At 38.9% G+C, this 23,597-nt stretch overlaps 1 protein-coding gene across 1 annotated transcript in view; it reads left to right on the top strand.

The window, feature by feature from the left end:
- The window catches only part of LOC106893343 (disrupted in schizophrenia 1 protein-like), a 102,201-nt gene that overhangs the window by 70,639 nt on the left and 7,965 nt on the right, over positions 1-23,597 (top strand). The window contains exons 7-8 of the mRNA XM_014951247.1: positions 15,317-15,371; positions 19,841-19,943. Of these exons, the coding sequence (XP_014806733.1) occupies positions 15,317-15,371; positions 19,841-19,943 (158 nt within the window). The remainder of the gene's footprint in view (positions 1-15,316; positions 15,372-19,840; positions 19,944-23,597) is intronic.

Genomic DNA, 23,597 nt, shown 5'->3' with positions numbered 1-23,597 from the left:
ATGAAGACTTATAATTAATTTATTTCCTTTCTGTTCATTTTTAAAAGATGCCTTGAATGGAAATTTTCTGGTTTAGTTTTGTTTGTTGATGAACTTTGTGTCACCGTGCCGATGAGCAGGTACTTCTGCTCTTTTTACCATATCTGGAGTTCCTGTATTGCAAATGGGGACAGATAAATGCTGGTTTGGGCTGCACAAGTAAGCACACTTAGGTGGGCACCTGTGACAGTCTTCAGGAACAGTTTAAATCTCCTGCATCAGGTTATAGCTGTGTGCTCTTGTCAAACCTCAAAGCCTTTTCTGATCAGAACTAATAGCAATGATTGTAGATGCCCACCTATGGCATGGTCACATGGAGGCTAGAGTCCTTGGTTCAGAATATGGAAGCTCTGCATTTAGGTCCTTTGCAGCCCATCTGGATCTGAACCTACAGCCCCAGAACAAGCTTTTACCTACCAAGGATATCAGTGTCCCGGCAAGGAGCATGCTCCATCGTAGTTCTTAAGCAGGGCCTTACTGTATCCAGGAATGCAAAAGCAGAAATCTGGTAAAAGGCCAGAAGACTAACAGGCAAGAGGAGATATGACTCTGGGAGAGTGAAAGTGGAGGGGACTAATGGTTATAGCACTCAGCTGAGATGAGGGACCTGGTGGCCGTAGTTGTGGAAGGAGTGGGAACTCTCCATTGATGAAGTGCTAGATTTTTATTATTTTTTTTTCTGTCTTCTTTTTTCCCAATTTAAAAGCAAAGTGAGCTGGTAGGAATGTGTCACAACCTGGCTGATGCAGCCTTTCAAAGAAGCAAGACAGCAGTCACTGCCTATTCAGCAGCTTCTCTCCTTTCTGCAGGAGATGGTGGCTCTCTCTAAATGAAAACACCTTGGAGCTGTTTTCTCTACATGATGTGGCTTCCTGGTAAATTCCTTTCAAAATCTGCCTAAGTCTTGTATACGGGGTGTATGCTGTGCCTACTGCTCTGTTGAAAAAATGTGCAAACTGCCTTGAGAGCAGAGACTGAAATCTCCAGTCCAGGAATGTGATTCAACCACCTGACTTTATCATGTCTCCCCTTCCTTGCCTTTAGTTCTCAAATCTCTTCCCTCGAACTGCTTGCTACTTTAGGTGGCTGAAAGTATCCCAGAGCTGCTCTTATGTGATGGTCAACAGGCACGTTTCCAGCATGGATTCTCTGCCACTTCTTGCTTTCAGGACTGGCGATATATTCAGAAGGGCTGGGGGGAAGGATATGCTCCTACAACAATTGTGGTTAATTAGCAGTGAGAGTTAGGCTCACTTTTAAACAGAACAAAGTAATGAGTGTCTTCCTTATAAAGCTGTGAAGTCCATCATACTTCAAGCATAGTAATCTTATGTCTGTATCTGGTTATGTTCTGTTCTCTTTCTGTAAGCAGCAAGCAGGTATTAAGTGTGGATATACTTCCCATGTACCTATGGGCATCCCCTACACTGTCATACCATTATAGAATAATTAAGGGGGTTATCTTGTCAAACCCCTGCTCAAAACAGGGCCACAATTTCCAAGAGAGATCAGGTCACCCCATCTATCTGAGCTTTGCATATCTCCAAGGATTGAGATTTTGCAGCCTTGCTGGGCATCCTGCATTTCGCCACCCTTGTTGTGAACTTTTTTTGTCTCTTATCTACCCAGAATTTCCCTTGTTGCAACTTGCATTGGCTTATCCTAAATTGTTCTTGTGAAAGGTGATTGTATATTAGATGACAGGTTAAAATACTTGACGAAGCCAATTCAGCATATTAGTTTTAAATTCCAGAGTCTTGGGATATTTGATGTGAAAGAGATTTTTCTGGAAATTTACACATTATTTTATGAATCATTGTAGAGGAAAAGAATATTAAAGTCTTCTAAATTTAGGTTTATCTGTGTGAGAAATAAAGCTATTACTCGTGCACTTATACTAACAATCAATGCTTATCTAGAAAGTTGTTCAGTATTGATGGGCTGTAAATGACAAGCTCCCGCGTATTGGGTTGCGAGATACTATGTATTTATTCTAAATGCATTGTGCTAGTCAGTAAAGTACTACTATAATGTGCTTTTGCATAATTATTTGTAGAATACATGAATTGCATTGAGCACTGCAATAACACAGGGCTGATGTGAAGCATCTCTTAAGACAATCTGTGCGATAATAAATCATATTGAGTGGCTTACAGCTCACTATGAAATACAAATTATTTTGATTTTCTTGGTCTAAACGCTATTAAATAGCAACTTATTAAAGCAAACTTCAGGGACTGTGAGAGAACATCTTAAATGAAGAATAATTGCCCAGGTAGAAGTGTGCAGAAGCAAGAGAGCAAGTCAGTGTAACTTTGGGCTGAGCATTGTTTCTAAGCTTATTTTTCTTGTCAAACATTGTTATATTCAGGAAGATTAATAATGCTTTGTTTTGTTTTGTTTATCTTCAATGCCTGGTGGACTTTTTGAAAACAAAAAGCCTTTATCGCCATGCTTTGAGTCTGAAGAATTGAGAAATGTTAGATGCATTACCCTAGGATCTTTCTTGAGGGCCGTTGGAAGCCAAGGTTAAAACCTGGCCAGTTAACGTGCTGACAAATATGTTAGCTTGTGTTTTGACAGAGTTTCTCATTGAGGTTGAGACCACAGAATGTGGTTGTTTTGCTCATCCGGACAGGCCTAATTGCTCTTAGTAAACTGAAGGGCGTGATCATTATTATAAAACAAGGAAATTGCAGTGCAAAATCTCAGTTTGCTTGCATGGGGTTGCGTGGAGATGTGTTTAAAAAGTGGGAGCAGCTGGTGTTGTGTGCACCATGACACATGTCTGTGTTTTAACTGAAGACAACATACTGAAATTAGAGGTTAATAGGTCTGAGTATTTCAGCATGAAGTACTTTCTTCTAGAGATTGCTAAAGGTAGCAAAATATATCATTTCTGTATCTTCTAGTGAAGGAGACACCATTTCAGAAATATGTGTTTTTAACTAGTATAACCTGAATCTTCTAATTATAAAATAAGACCATGTTAATTATTTGACTTATTCTTTTCAGTACCTGTTGTTTCCTTTTCTTGTTTCTTTTCATTTCACAATGAAAACTGAGGAAGTCTATTATACTTCTGTTCATATTTAGTTTAATTTAGCACTTTCTCTTTTGGTTTTATCCATATCTACAGATGCATGTGACTGTATAGCATGTCACCATTAAAATAAATTGCACAGTTCCATCCGGACTATTGTCTGTGCACTGAATGCTGGTGGAAAGAAGGAAATTCAATTAAATATCTTTCAAAATATTTGAATACTCCACCTCTTCTTCCACCCTTCCCATGGAACCATTTTTAATTAGTAGGAATTTGTTCCACAGTGGGTGTGGAGAAGATAGGGTAATTCTTGATTCTGTATATTAGTTATTATAGTACTGTCATGGCCAGTGGCGCAAGGAACTGAACTTGAAGTTTATGCAACCAGTTCACTCTGTTTTAGTGATGCCTGGAGCTTATCTGACAAAGATTAATTCAAAGTGAAATACAAATGCTCAGGGGGTTGAAAACCTTATTAGTTGGAATATACTCAAAGCATTCGGCAACTTCAGTTGAGGCCAAAGCCTGATAAAGCCAAAAAAGGTGGGGTTTTTAAGAGGTTCATTTGGGAAAAGTTGGAAGAAAAAGACTTATACACGGTTTCACATATTAACTTGGCAAAAGTGCCATTCAGAATGGGCTGTCATGTAATTGTCATTAGGAGAGATGGTTTTGTGCACATTTTATTATTCTTCAAAGTGTGTCCACATGAAATTTCTAGTCAAATTAGAGGTTAGCAAGCTATGTGAAATTACTGAAGAAGTCTGAATGCAGCCGTGTTTATTCACATCAGCCTTTCAACAAAAATCTTAGCTTTAAAGAATTGTATTTAGAAGAAGCAAAGCAAATTGCACCCTATGCATTCAAAAAGATATCTGTTGTTTGCTAGATAACATGCAGTCTCACCAGGAAAGTCTTTTTAAAATACGTGGTTTGAGGCTTTCTTTGGCTATTTCTGTGAAAATGCATACATATTAAAAATATTCTCTGGGAATAGAAGAGTAGCACAAATACAAAGAGCAGATGGATGAAATGGCTTCATAGCATCAAAAAGTTTCTAACAGCAGTGCCCAGGCTGATAATCATAGAATCATAGAATGGTTTGGGTTGGAAGGGACCTTAAAGATCATCTAACTACAACCCCCCTGCCATTGTCAGGGACACCTCTGACTAGACCAGGTTGCTCAAAGCCCCTGACTGTTTGCTGGACCTCCTTGTGAGACAGCAGAGAACTGAATTGTGCTTTTAATGCCAGATACTCTCAAGAGTCTTTACTTCTGGATTTACTTACTGGATTTTTTTGGTTCTTTGAAGCTTTCTTGTTGTCTGTGCTTTCCTGATTTCAGAACCTTTCTTGTGCTTCATTACAAGTAGAAACTGATGTTGGTATCTTAGAGGCAAAATAGTCTAAACTTTTTTTTTTTTTAAATCATCCTGAATATTTTTCAGGAGAGACTCCTGTACTGTGTTATGAGTCAGACCATGAAGACCCCAAAAGCTTAGTACACCTCTAAGCACATTGCATCATGATGTAACATCTTCTGGCTTCATGTGGTGCTGGGGAGGTTTTACCTCACCCTGAGACTGGGTATACACGGAGTTGTTTTCAGCAGGTCACTGTTGCTTTCCCCTCCTCATGCTACTTAATTTACTTCTGGGTCTTTCTCTTGATGGATGATGTTCACAGGCTGCATCATCATGTCTCTGCTCGGGGAGGATGTCTACAATCCAGTGGTGCTCCCTCAGCAGATAGGCTTTCTGCCCTTCTGGCCAGACTTTCTCCCTCCTGCTGTCCGTTGTCACTACCTGATAGCCATTTGCCTTCCCAGGTACAGTTGTATTTCACCAACAATGGTGTAAGCGTGTGTGTTTGCATATGTGTCTGATTCGTCTAAGTTTCTTGCTCCTGTGCTGTGTGAGATGATAAAGCTTCTGGGCGGCTTCAATACTGTTCCCTGCTTTTTATGGCAATCTTTCTTCTTTTTCCCCTTCTTAAAAAAATATCATGCTCTCTCTCACACCCCTACCACACTTTCTGTCCACATGGTATTGATGTAAAATATCAGAAGTCCAGGAAAAGGATGTTATTAAAAAGGAATGCAAATAAGTAAAATAGATAAGTAAGAGAAGAGAAATTTGCCCTTGGTTTCCCTCTTATAAATATGCATGATGAAATGAGCATCTTAAACTGTCAGGTGTGCACACAAAACAGGTGAATTGTGTAGTGGCCACCACAATCACTGAATAATAGGCGTGAAAAAGAGAGAGCTCTCAGGCATCTCACTAGTTCTGTTATTTTAGCCTTGCAGGTCTGCAGGAATTCTGAAAAATAGTGTTTGCATATGAAATACACCATGTGAAGAAGTGCTGCACAGCACCAGAAACTGCTTTTCCTGTTGTTCACTTCTGTACCAGCCATAAGCCCTGAGCATGGTAGTCTTTAAGGTTTCTGACAGCTGCTCTTCCCCTCCAGGCCTGTTTGTGTTGACTTAATTTCTGTGATGAATCATCTTCCATGACATGAGGACGATGCACAGGTCACTTTGAGTATTTTCCTTACTGCCTTGACTTAGTGCCCTTTCATGCTGCTCTGATTTTTTTTTTCCCCACTTAACACAGAATTTTAAAATTATTCTCTGTGTTAGGAAACATGTCTCTGTCTATGCTACATGAGATGAACTAAAATTCAATTATGAGGTTCTTAAAATATAGCCAATACCACTGTTGCTACTATAGCAAGCTGTAATGAAGGTGATATTGTGCCCTTTCTTTTTATTTGTTTTTATAGTTCTTTTATTTACTGATCCATTGATCTATTTTATTCTGCATGCAACAGCTTCACAAAACCTGCAGCAGCGGGCTTGCAGCAGAGGCACAGAGGATGTTCTTCAGCACCTGGGGAGGACTCTGCCCTGGAAGTTCCCCAGACCTCCTGCCCTTGGAGTGACTGGCTGAACAGCCAACTTCCTCTGCCTCAAGGGGCTTTTGGAGGGAAACTCCAAATTTTGTGTCAAATGTCATAACCCAACCCACGCTTTGATAATAGGATTTTCTCATTTTCAGCTAGCCCTATGGCTGGGTTTGTGTTTTGAGGAGGCCATGGTGTTGGCTTCCTCAAAGAAGTTGTCTACAGGCTTTTGATAGAGGTTAAGGCAGGTGAAAGAAGAGGTCTGCCTCTTCCCTTGTGATCTGACTGATTAGGAGGCTCAGCTTTCTTTTTGTAGATAGGTGTCTTCCTCTCCATTTTGTCTACCTAGGATTAATTTCATTCCTTTGTTCTCTGCCTAGGATTGAAGGGTAGATTCCTTGGGCAAGTGGCTTTGATTTTTGGGGTTTTTTTTGTGTCTCACTTGTGGGAGCAACTCTAGAAGAAACTCTGTACTGAAAGCCTGGCATGCCACACAATGTCTGTGCTTCAGCAAGGGGTGAATTTTCTTCCTACAAAGTCACTGGACAAGAATTTCCAGAGTCTGAAATTGTGTCAGAGGACTTCTTGATTGAGTTGCCTGTGTCTGAACAGAGTCCTTTGTTCTGTGGCTCAGCAGTTCATAGTGACTCTGATCCCACTGGGACTAGTGGAGACCCCTGTTGTAGGGAGGAAAAAGGGATTCTGCGAAGTCTGCTCCCACTGTAGGCACTGGCATTCCTTGGGAAGAATAGGAGGGTTTGGAAACACAGCAAGAAAAGAGAAAACAAGTCTTCCAACTTGGAGGAAAGATCTACTGCTAGCAACGTGAAGTATTCTTGAGCAATCTTTGAAGCAGTTTTTTTCCTTCCAAGCAGCATTACAGAAGGAAAAAGTCCCAGCAGAAAGATGAGTACCACCCACTTGAGTACCCATGTGTGCAGTGTAATGAGGAATCTGTTTTTTCCCTGCTGAGCAGCTGGTTCCTCCTGCTTGCCTGAACAGCATCTAGTGGGATGTAGCAGCCTATAAAGTCCAGGCTGCATATGTGCAGATTCCTCTGGGTATGCATACGATGAGATTTATTTCTCTTTAGGGAAAAATGACTGGCTGTCCTAATCAATACTGAATTCGTTTGTATATAATAAAGAGAAATAGCTCACAATAGTAGCCAGGGACAGACCCTTTCAGTCAGTGAAGTGCAATGGATGTTATTCTTGGGAGAATAATTGCAGCTGCTGTGGGCAAGCTCTATTTTTTTTGCACTCCAGACAGATGTAGCAGAAGAACAGGCATCCCTTGATATGTCAGAAAATCTGGGGAAAGTGTTTGGATGTGACGAACTGCTGCTGCAGATGCTGTTTGATTCTGCCTTTGTTTTCAGTCTGATGCTCCTTTTCAGGTAGCAGCTGGAGCAACTGCCATGACCGCTCTGTGGCAGCAGCTGACTGAGGAGCAGTGGAAAATCCAGCACCATGTGAATGGTTGGTTGAAACAGGCAGCCAGTTCAGCTGTCTGAATGGTGTGTTGTAGGACCAGCAGATTTCTCAATACATGGCAATAAAAATTCAACTTGGAATCATCATTAAAGAGGCCAGCAGCATCTTGAAGTGACTGTGAACTAGTTGCTTCTGTTGAGTGATTTTATCTAAAAAACCACCAGCTACCACACTATGCAGATTGAGGTGCTGCTTCAGTCCTCCTATTGTGGGCATTCAAGAAAAATAAATCTTATTAATTGTTCTTACAGAAAGGTGTGAAGTCTCATCTAATATTTCTGCAAGCTTCCCGTAGTTAGGGCTAGTCTGATAACACCGCAGGAAATAAGGGTCTCCTCAGCTTAGAGTTCTTGTGTAAGAGCTTCTGGGCAGGATGATGAGTTAGTATAGTCCACTTTGTATAGGTATGACTCTTCAAGAGTCAACAAAGACAAGTGCAGTCACCCAGCAACCTGTGAGTCAATGGGAGACCTTACTGGTAAGCTGAGGTTATACAAAAACATGTGGAAAAGTGTACTTCTGGTTCTGCCTCTTGATAAGTTCTGAATGGGGAGAACGTGTATTGAAGCAATCCTTGACACAGCAGCAACGAAGAAATACTGCTCTGCAAATGATAGCTGGAAGAAGAGCATATTGCTAGAGCAAAAGCAGCTCTCTAATGGTTCAGAGCTAGGTGCATAATTTTGGGTTCTCATTCGTATTCCTTGGAGATCTCTGTAGATTGAAACGTGCAGAAGGTTCAATGCTCCTGTACCTTAAAGTACATCTCTTGATAATTTTTGTCTCAGATCAGATTAATTTTTGAGGTTGGAAGCTTTCCAAGGTGACACTTTGCATTTTACTTCTAATTCAGGTGACTAGTCTTTGCAACTGCTACAAATTTCATTTTCGGTATGAATTAAACACAACTTTTCTATCCTTCTATTTAGTGTCAAAGTCCATGCCTCAAGAGCACTGACAGGTTTAGATAGAGAAATTGGATTTTCACCACATCAGTTCAGCAGAATTTTTGTGTTTTTATCAGTTTAACCAACTCTGTCATATTATATACGTTTTCTGTAGCCTCTATTATCCAGGGAAAAATCAGAGTTTGTTTAGAAAACCCTGACTTATGCTTAAAACATGATTTTGCTTCCCAACACAAAGATATGCTACTGTGAAAATCTCATTGTTTAAAGTCCTATGGATCATTTCATGAAGATGAAAAGGAACTTACGTGCTGGTCTGAAACATTGCTTTCCTTTGCATGGTAATACCCAGATATGTACCCCAGCCAGGCTTATGAATAGGTCATGTAGAATGAAAATCTTGTTATCCAATGCCTTCCTTGATAAGGGAGAATCAAACTTTGTGGGGGAGAGTTTAAAAAGAAAACAAAGTGGTGTTTCCCTTCAGAGCTAGACTACATTAAATGCTCTGAACCTTCTTAATTGAGCAGAAGTGTAAGGCCAGCAACACCCTTGTAACTCTTGTGCTGGTAAAAAGCTCTACATGGTATCTGTAATAACGAATCTGTTGATTTTACTCAAGAAAACTTTGGGTACAAGTATGTGTCCTTATTTTTCTTTTAGTCCTAGCTGTACATGTCTAGCTTAAAGCTGCCCCTTGTTAAATATAGTTTTGTTCAAAAGGTTTTTTTTCTGACTTGGCTTCAAAGCTTTCTGAGATACGTACATCAAAGGAACTGTAAAAGTACAAGAAAGTTATTGATTGTTTGATTTGATTTTCTATTGTAGATTTCTTCCTTAAAGGTGCAGTGAAGTCCCTAGGCTTAAGATTTTTGGGGGATTTTTGTTGAATTTTTGCCTTGATGTGGACTCTAACAGATGTTTACAGCAAATCTTCCCCGAGTAGCACTTCTGATTTCTTTTGCCAAGGACTGTACAAAGGTTTTTTTGAAAGGTCAGCTTCTGTTTGCTCTTAAAAGCATGATTACAAGTGTGGGACTTGGTTTATATATTTTCATCTTCTAAGAGAGTACAGCTTCTTGTGACTTCAGAATCAGAGAAGGAATCGTGTTAGAAGACATAAAGTTGGAAAAGTTGAGCTCTCTGCAGACTGTGACCATTAGAATGAGGTTATCCTTTGCAGGCAGTCTCATTATTCTGGGCCAAATTCAGACCATACTGTAAACTGTTTAAATTTGCTGATTGTCAAGAAAACACTTGTGGTGGGTTGACCCTGGCTGGATGCCAGGTGTCCACCAAAGCTGATCTACCACTCTCCCTCCTCAACTGGACAGGGAAGAGAAAATACAACAAAAGGCTCATGGGTCAAGATAAGGATGGCAGGAGATCACTCACCAGCTACAGTGACAGCCAAAACAGACTTGATGAAATTAGTTTAATTTATTACCAATCAAATCAGAGTAGGTTAATGAAAAATATAACCAAATCTTAAAAATGCCTTCCCCCACTTCTCCCTTCTTCCTAGGCTCAAGTTGATTCTTGAATTCTCTGTCTCCTCCCACTGAGCATCGCAGGGGGATGCGGAATGGGCGTCTTGGTCACTCCATCACACGTCACCTCTGCTGGTCCTTCTTCCTCAAGGGGAGCACTCCTCACACTCTTCCCCTGCTACAGCATGGGATCCCTCCCATCAGAGACAATTCTCCACAAACTTTTCAATGTGAATCCTTGCCACAGGCTGCAGTTTTTCATTAACTGCTCCAGTGTGGGTCCCTTCCACAGGGTGCAGTGGAACAGACTGCCCCATAGGGTCATAAATCCTGCCAGCAAATTTGCTCCAGTGCGGGCTCCTCTCTCCACTGGTCCACAGGTCCTTCCAGGAGCCTGCTCCAGCATGGGCTTCCCACAGGGTCACAGCTTCCTTCAGGTGTCTCTCTGCTCTGGTGTGGGGTCCTCCAAGGTATGCAGGTGGCAGAGGGGCTACAGGGGTGGCTGCATGGAGGCACTGTCACCCTTGCTGACTGGGTTGGCTTTGACTAGTGATGGGTCTGTCTTGGAGCTGACTGGCATTGTCTCTGTCAGACACAGGGGAAGCTTCTAGCTCCTCTGCTACCAAAACCTTGCCATACAAAGTCAGTACAATACCCGTTAATCATTTGGGACTACCATCATCTACGAGAGGATACATATCCATGCGTATTGAGGGTTCAGCCCGTCATGCTTTCTCATATGCATACAATCGAGTGGAGGCTTCTAAGCTGTTGCTCTTGAATTAGAAATTCAAGTATGAGTAATTTTAAATTATTCTGACTTATGCTTAGTTTTAAAGATATGTAAGTGCTTTTTACTTAAGCACTGTATTTATGGTCTGGGGATAGGGAGTGAAGTGACAGGATCTAGAATAATCTTTTAGGTGACAGTAAAGTAATGAAGAATATTTGCTGTTAAAGGGCATCCTTTAGTCTTTCACTCTCTTCAGGCAAAGATCAGAGATGGCTGCTTAGTTTCTGTATGAAAATAAGAATTTCCAGTACAGAATTTATTTATTTTGCACTGGTACTATGTGTGTGGTACGTTCAGTTGTGCAGTTATGGAAACTGCATTCTGACTACATTTTTTTGGGGTCGCTGTATATACATTTTGTCATTAATACAGGAACTGTGTCTGTTTAAACAGTATGTATATTTATATATCTTGAATGTAGAGAACAGCATGACTTGCCTTTTGCCCATTTTCATTCTTTGAATTTTTTCTTAGGAGTCAAAACATAAATACACAATAGCCTGGTATGCAAAGGGAAGTATACCAGCAAAGTGGAAGGAAAGACATTGAGAAACATGCCTTCCTTTCGTAAGCCATTCTTCCCAGTATTGTGCTACTCAGCATTCCTCTGAACAAAGCCACTTCCATAGCATCTGCAGTTCCTGCATGTAAATAATAATGTCTCAGAATATTCTTTAAAAGGCTTTTTAAACATTATCTGTGATATCATGACATTTAATGTCCTCTGCAGTCATGTGTGAACCAGACCTCTCAATTTGCAGTCTTCCTTCTGTCCCCTATTGCCTAGAATTGGCTTGCTTTATTTTGCCAGGGTACCATTCCTGTCTATAAACATTTCTCGTCTCAGCAGGCTCTCAGCTGTGTTATTACAATTCAACATATTCAGTGCCTATATTTCTTTAGTTTCACTAAAATAAGATACTTAAAAGGCACTGGCTGTCTTGAAGCATTTGGATCTTAAAATTTTTCCCATCATCTGTTATTACATGCCAAGTCAGCCTCAGCTCCTGAATATGCAGCATTCCCACGTCCTCCTGCAGTTCTGCAGCTGAAGTCTGTGTTTTGCCAAAGTATTATTTCATTCATCATCCAGAAAGGGTAATTCCTCAGCTCCCACCTTCCTGTTCTGGTCTAGCATGCATACAATGAGGCCCTAGGATGCAGTAAGTCTACATTTCATTTCTTTTCTTCTCTCCTCATTATGGATCCTAATGTGTGTAAATCCAGTGCAAGCCATTTAAATGATAGGCCTACATGGCCATCTGTGTGAATGAAGAAATTACACATAATGTATAGATTGCTGCCAGTTCTGCAAGTGTTAAAAACCTTTATTTACCTGCATTTAGTCAGTTAAATTTGCGTTAATTGAATTCCTGTCTTATTCCAGTCCTTCCATCAGCTGGCTCAAGAACTTTGCTTTCTCTGTGGTGGAGTTAGCTTATATTGAATTTGAGAAGTAACTTTTAAATGCTCTTTATAATAGATTGCAGAGCCTGTGAGGACAAGCAGTCAAATTCTTGATTAGCTGATCTGCCAGAGAAGAATAGCAATGAGTCAAAACTATGGATGTCTTCCCAGGCAAGAATTTAGTGTTGTTCCAAGGAGCTCTTTTGAAAACCATTTTCCCTGGTAGTAATAAGTAAAGCAACTTTTAAGCAGACAGAATACCTCTTTTAAAATGAAATATGATGCTCCAGGGTGGTGGTAAAAGAAAATAGTATTTATGGTTCAAGTCACTTGTAACAGATCACGGCTATTAAAGCCCTTTGTCGGTAGAATGAATTGGTATTGACTGCCTGGTTTCTCTTGCGGGTCATTAGCTTGTCAGTTAATTGGAAAGCTTGTGAGGGGCTTCCCCATGACAGTGTTTTGTGGTAGAAAAAAACAACCTGGGAATAAACTTAGTTAAAAGCTCTTCTTAGTTGGTAACTATGGCTGGTTCATACATGGTTTTGATTGCTGTGTGTGAATTGTGTGATAGGTTGATCTCTAAAAGGGATAAGGGGTTCCTGTGGTATCGCTCTGAAGGCTAACAACGATTCAAAACAGGGATACTACTGTGAAATTCATACCACAAATAATACAAATGCACTTGTAAGAGTCTGCATGAATGCTGTAACTGTAACAAAAGGATTCTTCAGGTTCAAGCACATAGTTAATGTGGCTATCACTAGCTTGAGTCAAAATGATGATTTTCTAATAATATTCTTTATTGATGTGCCTCAGATTAATATAAAATTCTGTTAAAACTATGGTTCTGCTGTCATGGAAATGGCAGTCTATGATTCCTTTTTTATTTTTCAGTGACTTGATAGATGCTCATGAAAAAAGAAATCTGGGTATGAAGAGGGTGGTTTTTTCCACTCAATACCTGGACCTGAAAGCCTGCGTGGGCTTGTGCATCCTTGATAGTGGTATGGACTCTGCAACTGGGTCTTAGTTTGTAATGCTGTTTTGGATGTATGGTTTAAAAAGAAATTAAAAATTGATCTCTTCCGGTTAGCCGTGTGAGTTCTGCAGAGGAGTGAAATGTTGTATAAACCGGGCGGGGGGGGGGGCACTTTCTCTGCAAAAAGTAAACAAATAAGAGAAGCACACAGAAGAGATTTGTTAAATAGAGGTGCCATCTTTATACTGTTGTTCTTCCGGCTATAACTGGACTTCATGTTTTATTAGGGCCTGGGTCTTTAGAGTTGAATTTTATAAAGCTGTTTCAGAACAATTGGGCCAGTCACCCGTTATTCATTCAATTACACACCGCAGCCTTGCTGCTCCCCATTGACATCTGTGTACACAAATCCCAGCTCTTTTTCACATAACCTGACCAGCTCAGATGCTGCTGCTGGGAGATACTGAAAATCCTTGGAAGCTCCAGAGCCTGAGAAAAGAAATAGCTAAATAGTTTGTTCCCTCTGACATGCCCAGGGACAGGCAGGAAGCTGATAATTGCATTATTGCACATGTAATATTTTGTGTTTGCCCATGTATTGCTGTAGAAAAGGGAGACATTGGAGGTTGCTATGTGGGAAATGTTGTTAAACCACTCTTATGTAGCTAGCTAGCTAGCTGGATTTCTGTTTGTTGCCTTAAGCAGGTGTTGACTTACACTGTGATGAGCTATTTCTGAGGGGACTACCTTGTCTGGAGCTGGAGGGACCCCTGTGTGCTGTGGTGGTAATGAGGTGACCGGCCTTGCTGGGCTCTAGATGGAAAAGTTGTGTGCTCCATGAAGCAGAGCATTAGGGAGAGCAATGCAACTAGCTCTCTCGTTAACACGATTAAATTATATTCTGGACAGCTGAATTCTGCCTCTGAGGCCATCTCACTCCTGTGTGCAGATGGTCCAGCCAGCCTTCCTGTAGGTGGTCAGTAACTGACTGCAAGTCCAACTTCATGTGCTTTGGGGTTCAGACTTACATAAATGCTGATGCTTGAAAGAGGACTCAGTAAGTACTGCGCTTGGAAAATTTGAAGTTCTCAAAAGAAAACTGAAATGCAGACATGTAGGCAACAGGGACTGTGTGTGTGTCAAAACGTGCTTTCTGAATAACAGTGACTTGTGTTTCTTCTACCCATAAAATGAATACAATACTGCCTCATGTTGTGAGAGTATCCTTGAAATAAATCCAGTGATGTTTCTGAAATGTTTGGATACTTCAGTGCTGAACACTACAGAAAAGCTCAGAAATAAAATATTAGTTCTTTATTTGGGAAGAACATCAGTGATTGATGCTGAAAGAAGTACAATTTTTACAATGCAGCTACAAGGAAGAATGGAGATGCTGCTGATGGGGAGTGCTTACTGTCATGTACGCAGTGATAGAGTAATTGAACGCTGTATGAAAGTGCATGCCTGTGAAGTAGGAGAGAGGGAACTATCAATGTTGCAAAAATGATGTCTGTACTAACTCCTAATGTTCAATTTGACTTGGAATTTTGATCTTTGTGTTAAAAATGTAACTTGTGAATTAATTTACAAGCACAAAAGGCACAAGTTTACCTTAGGTTTGGCAATACCAAAGCAGTAAACCTACCTGTTTTCACATACGGAAGAAAACCTTGAATTTGTTCATATAGGCGTGGACGATGCCTCAATTTCAACCCACTGTTGAATCAATTTGGTACAAATATTTTTTAGGTTTTTATGAAACTAAGCAAACTGAGTAGTGATACTTCATACAACATTCCATGAGAATAAGTGATTGCAGTTGAACTTTTCCTGGCAGACTTGGAAATTGGGTTGTAAGAAATGCCTTTGTGTTAGGCATTTGGACAGTAGCCTAGCAAAGCACCAGTCATGGACACTGCTGGGGACTTACACAAATAATCATAACTGTGTTTCAGATGGTAAGTAAAATATATATAAGCTCATTAATTAAGAACTGTAAAGCTAGCATACAAAACATTTTGCAAACAAACAGGATTAATTGACTAGAAATTGGGTGGAAAAAATGTTTGTTAGTCACTAGCAACACTGAAACCAAATATAAAGATTTTATCTTGGTATTGGCTCTTTTTGTATTAGTATGAATCATCTTAAAGCCTATGTGCTTCCATATGAAAATGTGTCTTGTGTAGCAGACTGTGATAAGCAGAGAAGGTCAACTTTATTTTATTTTATTTTAATCCCTTCTAGCCTTCAGGAAAAAGAGCAATTGTTCAGCATGTCCATTAAAGAAACTACTGCCAAAGTAAGTATGCATCAGTTTTCAGTTCTTCAGAACATTTAGAGAAGCAGAAAATAGCTTGCATCTTAATAAACTGTTTGTGTTCTAGAAATCTGGGGTTGTGTTGTTTCTTCTAAACAGATTTTGCATGTAAATATTTTTAAACACACACTCCAGGAAAAAGCCCACCAACTTTTCTATTTGGACAGGCCACAGAGATTATGCCTAAGGAAGCAGATGGAGTAATCTATTGTTTCTCAGTTTATGTTTACTAATGATCAGTCTTCTTGCTCGTCTCCACTTAGGAACAGATTCCTCAACCTCATGAAATGAAAGTGAACACTGGTCACAGCTGAATGTTTTCACTCTTAATACAGTCTGTTACTTTTCTAGCTGATTAGTTTTGTTGGTGTGAAAGAAGAGCATAAATGACGTACCTCTTTTCCCCACACTTTCACTAATAATAGACCAGCAATCTAATTCTTACCACCCCTTTAGAAATACAAATATTTAGCATACCTATTGTTTCTAACCAGAGATGTTAATACTTTTCCTTTACTTATTTCTCATGGCCAAAAAAAAAAAAAAAAAAAAAAGTACTGAAGTTTTTATTTCAGATTGTCTGAGTGAGCCACAGAGCATCTTTTCTGCAGAAGAGCTCTAGGAAAAAAAGATCCATTTATTGTAGCTCACTCATATATGTCTATATGGAACAGGGACTGGAAAATATTTCTGCATTTTCATCAGTGATGAATTTATACTGTGAAATTTTATTTTTCGTGTTTTTTTCTCTAATAACATTTATAGTCTATTCTTCCTAATGTCCTTGACCAACACTTTTAGCATGCACTGCTAAAAAGACCATTTAAAGACTACCTCTTAATATCCCTTCCTCCTCCTTTCCTACTTTATTTTGAACTCATTCATCTCTATTCCTTGCTTACACACTCATCCTGGGAAAAATTAGCATAGACCACTGTAACATGATGCTCTCCCCTGTGTTTTTTAAATGACTGTGAAGGAAGTATCAAGAAAAAGTGTGTAATTGACCTACAGTTCATCTACTAAAGTGAATGTTATGTTTGGTACCTTGGAGTGGTGTGTTATTTCATGCTACCTGCAAGCTAAAACATAAGCTACAGATTTTGCCTTCTCCCCTGAAAATGTGTGCCTCTTGAAGGTTTATTTTATAACTGGAGCATCTAGAGACTTTTACAATAAGAGCTGAAACATTGAGTCACAGTTGAGAGGTCTGCAAGGTAAAATACCGCAGCCTGTTTCTTTAAATATTCAATAGATAAAATACTAATTTAATTTTGTTCCATTCTTTTTGATGTCTTTTATTTATTAGAGAAGATAAATAGGAAGCATGTAATGAGACTCCTAATCATGTATTATTTTATTTATTCAGATCGTCTCATCTTATTATTTTCTTCTCAAACTGAACAGTGCTGGTCTTTTAAACCTTTTCATTGTATGGGGAAAAGACTACTTTGTCAAAGGTCTTTTCTTTCCCCCCTGTGCCACTAATATTTATATGGCCTTTTCTGCCTCATCTGTGTTTTCAGCTGAGGCTGCAAAAGCTAAGATTCTCCTGCTAATGAAGGGAACAATCTCCCTTATTCACCACCTTCCTTCAAAAATTAATATCTGCTTTTGCTAATGACAAGATTGTGCTGTATGGGAGATAAAAGTGGACTGTTCTTTTCTTCAGGCAGTGCAAAGAATTTCTGTATCTTCCAAGCTGCTGTTGTAAAGAAATGTGAACGTTACTCAAAACTTATTTTTCCTTGAGATGGTTGGAGGAAGAGTAAACTTCAGTGCTTTAGTCAGTGTCCTTGTCCCTCTTTCTGCCGCTTTAGATTAACATCATATGCTGGAAAGATGGAAAAGGATGACAATGGGCAAATCTGCTTTTGATATTTTGCTGCTTTTCATCTTGATTCCACATACCTTTGCTAACCAGCATCCTACTGGTTTCAGATAGACTGCTTTTTTGAGTAGTGTTTACGTGTCTGAACACAGATTTGTAAGATGTATTCTTAAACAAGTGTGTGTGGGGTTTTTTTGTTTTTGTTTTTGTTTTTTTTTTTGAAAGTCTGCTTTAAAAAACCCCACAAGCCACTAATGAGGATTATTAAATAGATACAGTAATTATTTGAGAAGAATTTCCATGAAACTGAAAGGGAGTGTTTTTTGGACTTGGAGCTTGTTGGTCCATGGGCTGCAGCAGAGCTGGTCACTGAGAACAGGGAAAGGGCAGTGCTGGGGCCACAGGCAGAGGCGCTTGTAACCAGACTGGTCAGGGAAGGGTGGTGTGTTCCAGGGCAGGAGTGAAGGATGCTGGCTTTGTGAATGTTCATCGTCTTTGTTAGCTAAGAAATAACCTTTCCTCGGTGGCTGAATAAGCTACTGTAATGAATAATGGTAGCTGTTATTAAGATAAAATAATTAGAAAAAATGAAAAGAATTGGAGCTTGTAGAGTAGAACTGATGTAATGTAGAAGCAGTGCTATTGGTTTAGAGGATGTTACATTATTTTGCCTCTCCCAGTTGCTCATTTAGTTTCGTCGAACTGTGCCACGTAGCTCTGAAGATTAATGTTGTTCATTTATCTACAGAATGCACAAGACATAGATACAAGCAGAGGCTTGGTAACGTACTTATCTCATGTTCCAGAAGAATCATCTCTGTGAGCTACAGGAACTTCATTTCAGCTTTTGGTTCCCTGCATTTGGTCCATCAATGAACAGTGCCAGTGAGCTTCGTTCTGACAGTAGTGCTACAAAGTTCCTAGTGTTTATTAGGAACTGATTAAACCTCCCAGCTTATTTTGCATAATTGCCAAACAGCTGTCTACTGGTAATGACTTTAAGTTACTACCAGCATGGGATATATTCATGCAGTTTTCCTGGAGCTGAAAGATTCCCCATCTAATTGCAATTCACTGAGCCATTCAGTACCCCTAAAGAGAGAGCGCTGCTTAGAAAGAAGTCATTAAAAACTTTCAGATTTATTTTGAATGTGTGAGACAGAAATGGCCTTTGGGTTCTTTGGACACATTTATTCACCTCTGACAGGTTTGGGTTTTTAAAAACATTTCAAGTGAATTAATAGGCAAGTGAAAAGTGAAATATTTGGGAATTGAAAAATTATAATAGGTGCAGAAGTGATGAGATATGTGTTTTTAAACTAATAGAAAGACTGAGTAGTCTTAGATGGTAACAGTTACTGCTTGGAGGATAAGTGTGTTGACTCAAGAGAAAATATGACCCATTTATGTTTAACAGATGCTCTCAGCTAAAGCAAGAGTGTATTATCCATTTAAAGGGATTTACAGTTAATGTCATATCTGAATTATTCTACTTCAATTGTACAAACAGATAAGCCATTAGAGCTGTAAGGCTTTTGCTCTTAAAAGTGAAATGATAGCTGTGCTTCTGTTAATAAGCATGGTATATACACTTGTTTTTAATGAGGGGGGAAAAAAAATCAAGGAGGGCAGGGAAACTTTCCTCTGGGGATTATATTTCGCATGTCATCTCTTCACAACTGGCCTGTGCCTCTCTTGACTGTTGCTTTACCCTTGGTTCCAACAAACGCAGTGTTTTCTCAAGTGTCAGCTACAATTTTAAGCAAATGTTTGATGCCTGCCTTCAGAACAAGAGATTTGTCCTTGATGAGGGATTCTTCTGTTTGTTCATTTTACTTCCTTCACAAATGGAGCAGTATGGAGTAAGAATCAACATTTTTGAATATGAATTTTTGAGTATGAATTATATATGCTAAATAAGGTCCTCCTGAGGTGGTAATGCACACTTAAATGTAAAGTACAGAAATAGTTCAACTTTGTTTTTTTCTTCTCTCTCTCCATGTTTTTAATACCAGTCCTGATTTATTGCTGAAGGAACTTCCAGTTAAAAAGATAAAAAAAAGAGAGAGAAGAAAAGTCAGAAACCTAAACCCCAGTCAGCTGCATCTCCTGATTGGGAAACAAAGTACAGTATTGAGCTGATATAGCCTTATTTATTGCCTGTGCGGAGAATTAATGATGGCTGCTGTGCCTTTTTTCAGTTAAGATATGCGGCACGGTATATTTTATATAAAATTCACTGTACATTCTGTGTTATGACACTTTGAACTCCAAACTCTGGAGTCCAGGCATCACTGCTAATGCTGAAATTATACAGAATTCGTAAGATGGCCTTTCTTCTATGTGCAGCCTCAGTGTCTAATAGTGAAACATTCTCTCTCCTGCAGGTAGCTAATGCTAATACCATCCCTTATTTTTATAATAGAATGTGCAGCAAAGACTGGAAATTTTGATTCATGTTGGGTATTTCTGTAAAGACATCACTTTTTATTAAGCTTCTTCACCTTGCTGTAGGATGTTATGTCATGTCTGTAAACCAAGAACGTTTGAAGCCCCATTTAAATTGCCTTATACTTTTACATGAATGAATTATATATTATGGCTGTCTGCCTCAATCTAGGTTTGTACGAGCCAGAAACTCTGCAGTACTTTGAGGAGGAAAGTGAGCGATATTGAGACTCAACTACCAGCTCTACTAGAAGCCAAAATGCTGGCTGTTTCAGGTAAGTTTCAAGTGATGAGAGGACTAATGTTGAGTGGTGTGTTAGAGCAGTTGTTCACCTTCTCATAGCTGGGACTTCTTATGAAAAGTCATTGATATACACTCGTCTAGATCCCTTGAAGTCATGGCAAGTCCAGTACACTGGGGCTGTGTTATGCCTTGTGCTTCAGACTCATCTCCACGGTTGGGAACTACTGGCAGAGTGGATGCTGTGTGGTAGTCAGTAAACGTGCAAAGAACATTGTATTTTCCCAATAGGTGAAATGGATAAATAATTTTCAATACCTATTCCTGGACCTTACAAGTTATATGCCTAGGTCTTTCTAGCTAAGAGCATAAATTTACAACAAAGGTGTAACAATTACAAGTGTGGCTTTAAATGACGCTTTAAAATGGAATACAATAATTGGCAGCTTCTGCTGTTCAGATCATTAAACAACTAATGTTGGCAGCAAAAGAGCAATTTGGTCCTTGGAGCACTCGTGCATATTATTTACAACCAGTAAAACATTGAAATGTGATTACAGAGTCTGATAGATAGCAGCTTTATATGTCACCTACTTGGGATTGCTGCGCTTTTCACTAAGGAAAGAAGGCAAAGCGGGGTTCCCTCTCTAAAGTTTGAAGAGGTGGGCTCTCTAATTCAGCAGATTGTTTGCAGATGTGTTAGGTCAGTGTCTCTTTGCTAGATGCCTGCCTCAGAGGAAGCTGAATGGGAGGGAATATAGACTTGACTACAAGGAGTTTTCCAGTGTTAACCAAGTAAAGAAAGGCTAGAGGGTTTTTAATAAACGTCAAGACGGTATGTTGTAGCTACCTGTTGATGATTTACCTTCTCAATTAGATACAAGAATCCAGTACTGGCACATACGAATTAGTTTAAAATGAAACCTTTTGCAGTGTCATATGATTTGCTTGCCAGAAATGGATAACATCAGTTTTGAGAGAAATCATGAAGGAAATTAAGGACCAGACGTTATGTTGGTGCTGTGCATGCTCAATTTCCTTGCTTCTCATAACACCTTTTAAAAATGGAAACCCTCTCTATTTCTCTGTGTCCACCTGGGAGAGGTAAGGTGAGCAATCACCCTTCCTTGCCTGTGGGCTGTTTGAATGTAGGTGATTTTCTCGCTTTCAGAAATGGGGTCAAAGTTTTCCCCAGCCATTTTATGTCGTCCTTGAGAACAAAATAGCCCATAAAGTGGATGTACAACTGCTTCGTGCTGCCAGGAGGAAGCAGTTGGCCAGAAAAGATGTACCTCAGTCTGACACTTCAAGAGAGTAAATGAAAACCTGAGGACTATTTCCAAAACATTCATAACAATATTTTATACTTGTTAGCTTGTAAAAGAGGTTGCTTGTTTCAGGAATGAATTAAAAAGACAGTTTAATGCTGATGTTTCTGTAAACTGTTTGCATAGTACTGCGACTATGATTGCCTTTCTATGCTTTTTAAGAAGTATCGGTGTTGTTTCTTAGTAGTAATAAAAAACGTTGTTTCTTTTTTTATATTTTTACTTTGAAAACCTCTTACTTCAGGGAATTTTAATGAGTGTGAATGGTACAATCCTAACTTGTTAGTAAGGCAAAATTCAGGAGGGAACTGGTTGAAAATCAAGGATGAAGGGAAATTTGGTGACAGTGGATACTGTAATTTCTTTACCTTATTGTAAGAAATTGATAAGATTTGGATTCGTTAATGCAGAGCAGTATGCACAGGCTATATGGGAAATACAGGAATTAAAAAAAACAAACTCTCTAAAGATCTGAAAGTAAAAAAAATATTCTGAAATAATGGAAATCTTTTATGCTTAGAGCATGAAGTAATAGAATCAGAAAAGCCAGGATGCAGGATGAATTGCAGCTAGCAGAGAAACAAGTTGGGAAGAAAACACCTGGTGAATGCAGAAGTAGTAAAAGGAAGGAGGAGCTAAAATAGTTTTTTTATTTTTTAAACTTAACGCAAAAAGAGTGAGTAGTGGATAATTTAGAGAAGGCTGAAATATTCAGTTTCTGTGTATTCTTGTTCTAAAACAAGAATAAATGAATGACAGCTCTTAAATAAGGCATAGTTAAGAAGTAGGTCTTAACCTTTTAAATACTGGTTAAGCTTTAAGCAAGATCCAGCATGTATGTATTCCCTGAACTGTCAGGCAGCTATCAGAATGTTAATCAACAGCCTGGATTTATTAAATTGCTAGGAAGTGGGAGAATCTTCAATTTGGTGATATGCAATTGTTTAAGGACAGCCTTGGAATAGCATGAAATTCAAAATTATATTAAATATAAATATACAGTAAGAGTAAAGTTTAGTGGTCACAGTTCGAGGTTTTCGTTTAGTTTGGGAGCATGAGGCAGGGATAAATATCTGTCATTTCTGCTTTTTTACCATAGCAGTTAGATCACTTGTTCAAACAATTTCCTTGAATAAGTACTAATGGATACTGAGAACAGCTGCTTTTCTCTAAACAAATGTTGCATCGTTTTTGTTTAACGTAGCATTTTCCTGCAGGAAGCAGTCAGAGTTAAGTGATTTTGGAACAGTGTCAAAGCAAAAAGGTAACTGAATGCAGTTGCACACATCTGGATTCAAGTATCCCAAATGTTAAATTAGAGGAGCTTAATATTATAGTTAAGTGATGCATTAGTTTTGGAGCTTACATGTGATGACTTAAATGATGTGATGACTTGGAAAGCATGATATATACCTCAGCGTTTGATGGCTACCAGCTTCAGACAGCATTCATCTTCTGCGTGAACTGTACTTTCTATTCCAAACACATTAATTTATAGTATTTGCACCAGAAAATGTAAGAATACAGCTGTTCTTGTTTTGAGATGCAAATACCACAATAAACACAGTATTGAGCATAATAATTATATTAGTCCTGTCAATACAATTCCTTGCATTTTAAGACTGTATAACAAATGATACTATAAAGACATAAGAGATGATGCTAGATATGTAAATCTGTCTTCTCCCTATTATTTTTTCTTTGGAAGAAGTGTAAAATTAAAATTGGAGGAGAAAGAAAGGTTTGGGAATCTTTGGATTACTGAAGATCGTAGAATAAATACAGTAGACTGACTAAATCCCAGTGCAATTTCATATGGGGGAAAAAAAAAAGCCTGTACGTTCAAGAGGTATTTTTATCAACAGAAATAATTCAGATCCTTTATATCAACAATTCCCTTACCTTCTGATTGGCATTTTCCTGTTGTGATAAATAACTTGCAGTTAATACTCCTGAGATGTTAGTCCAGAATTTTTCTCCAAACATAATTAGTGGAATCTTATTACATTGTTCACGGGTTTTAAGTCAGTAGCTTTAAGTAATTATAGCTAACAAGTACTCCTTATTGCATGTGGTGTTACTGTTGACATACACATTTGTAAATACTTATCGATGAAATTTTATGGTTTAGCATCTAGTAGAAAAAAAAAAACAGCAAAAAAACCCCACAAAACACCTTAATGTCAGTATTTAGAAACCTGCATGTGATTATTATAACAGTTGCTTCTTACACTAACTCTTAACATGTTTATAAAAATTTTGTCATCAGTTATGGGAAGAACATGGCAGTACATGATACTCTGTTCTTTCTTTTAGCATTACATGTCTATTTAGCATGAATTTCAGCGGGGGGGGGGGGG

The sequence above is a fragment of the Calidris pugnax genome, unplaced genomic scaffold, assembly GCF_001431845.1.
Source record: "Calidris pugnax isolate Ruff unplaced genomic scaffold, ASM143184v1 scaffold24, whole genome shotgun sequence".
NCBI classification, from domain to species: Eukaryota; Metazoa; Chordata; class Aves; order Charadriiformes; family Scolopacidae; genus Calidris; species Calidris pugnax.
This window is presented reverse-complemented; position numbering and strand designations above follow the sequence as displayed.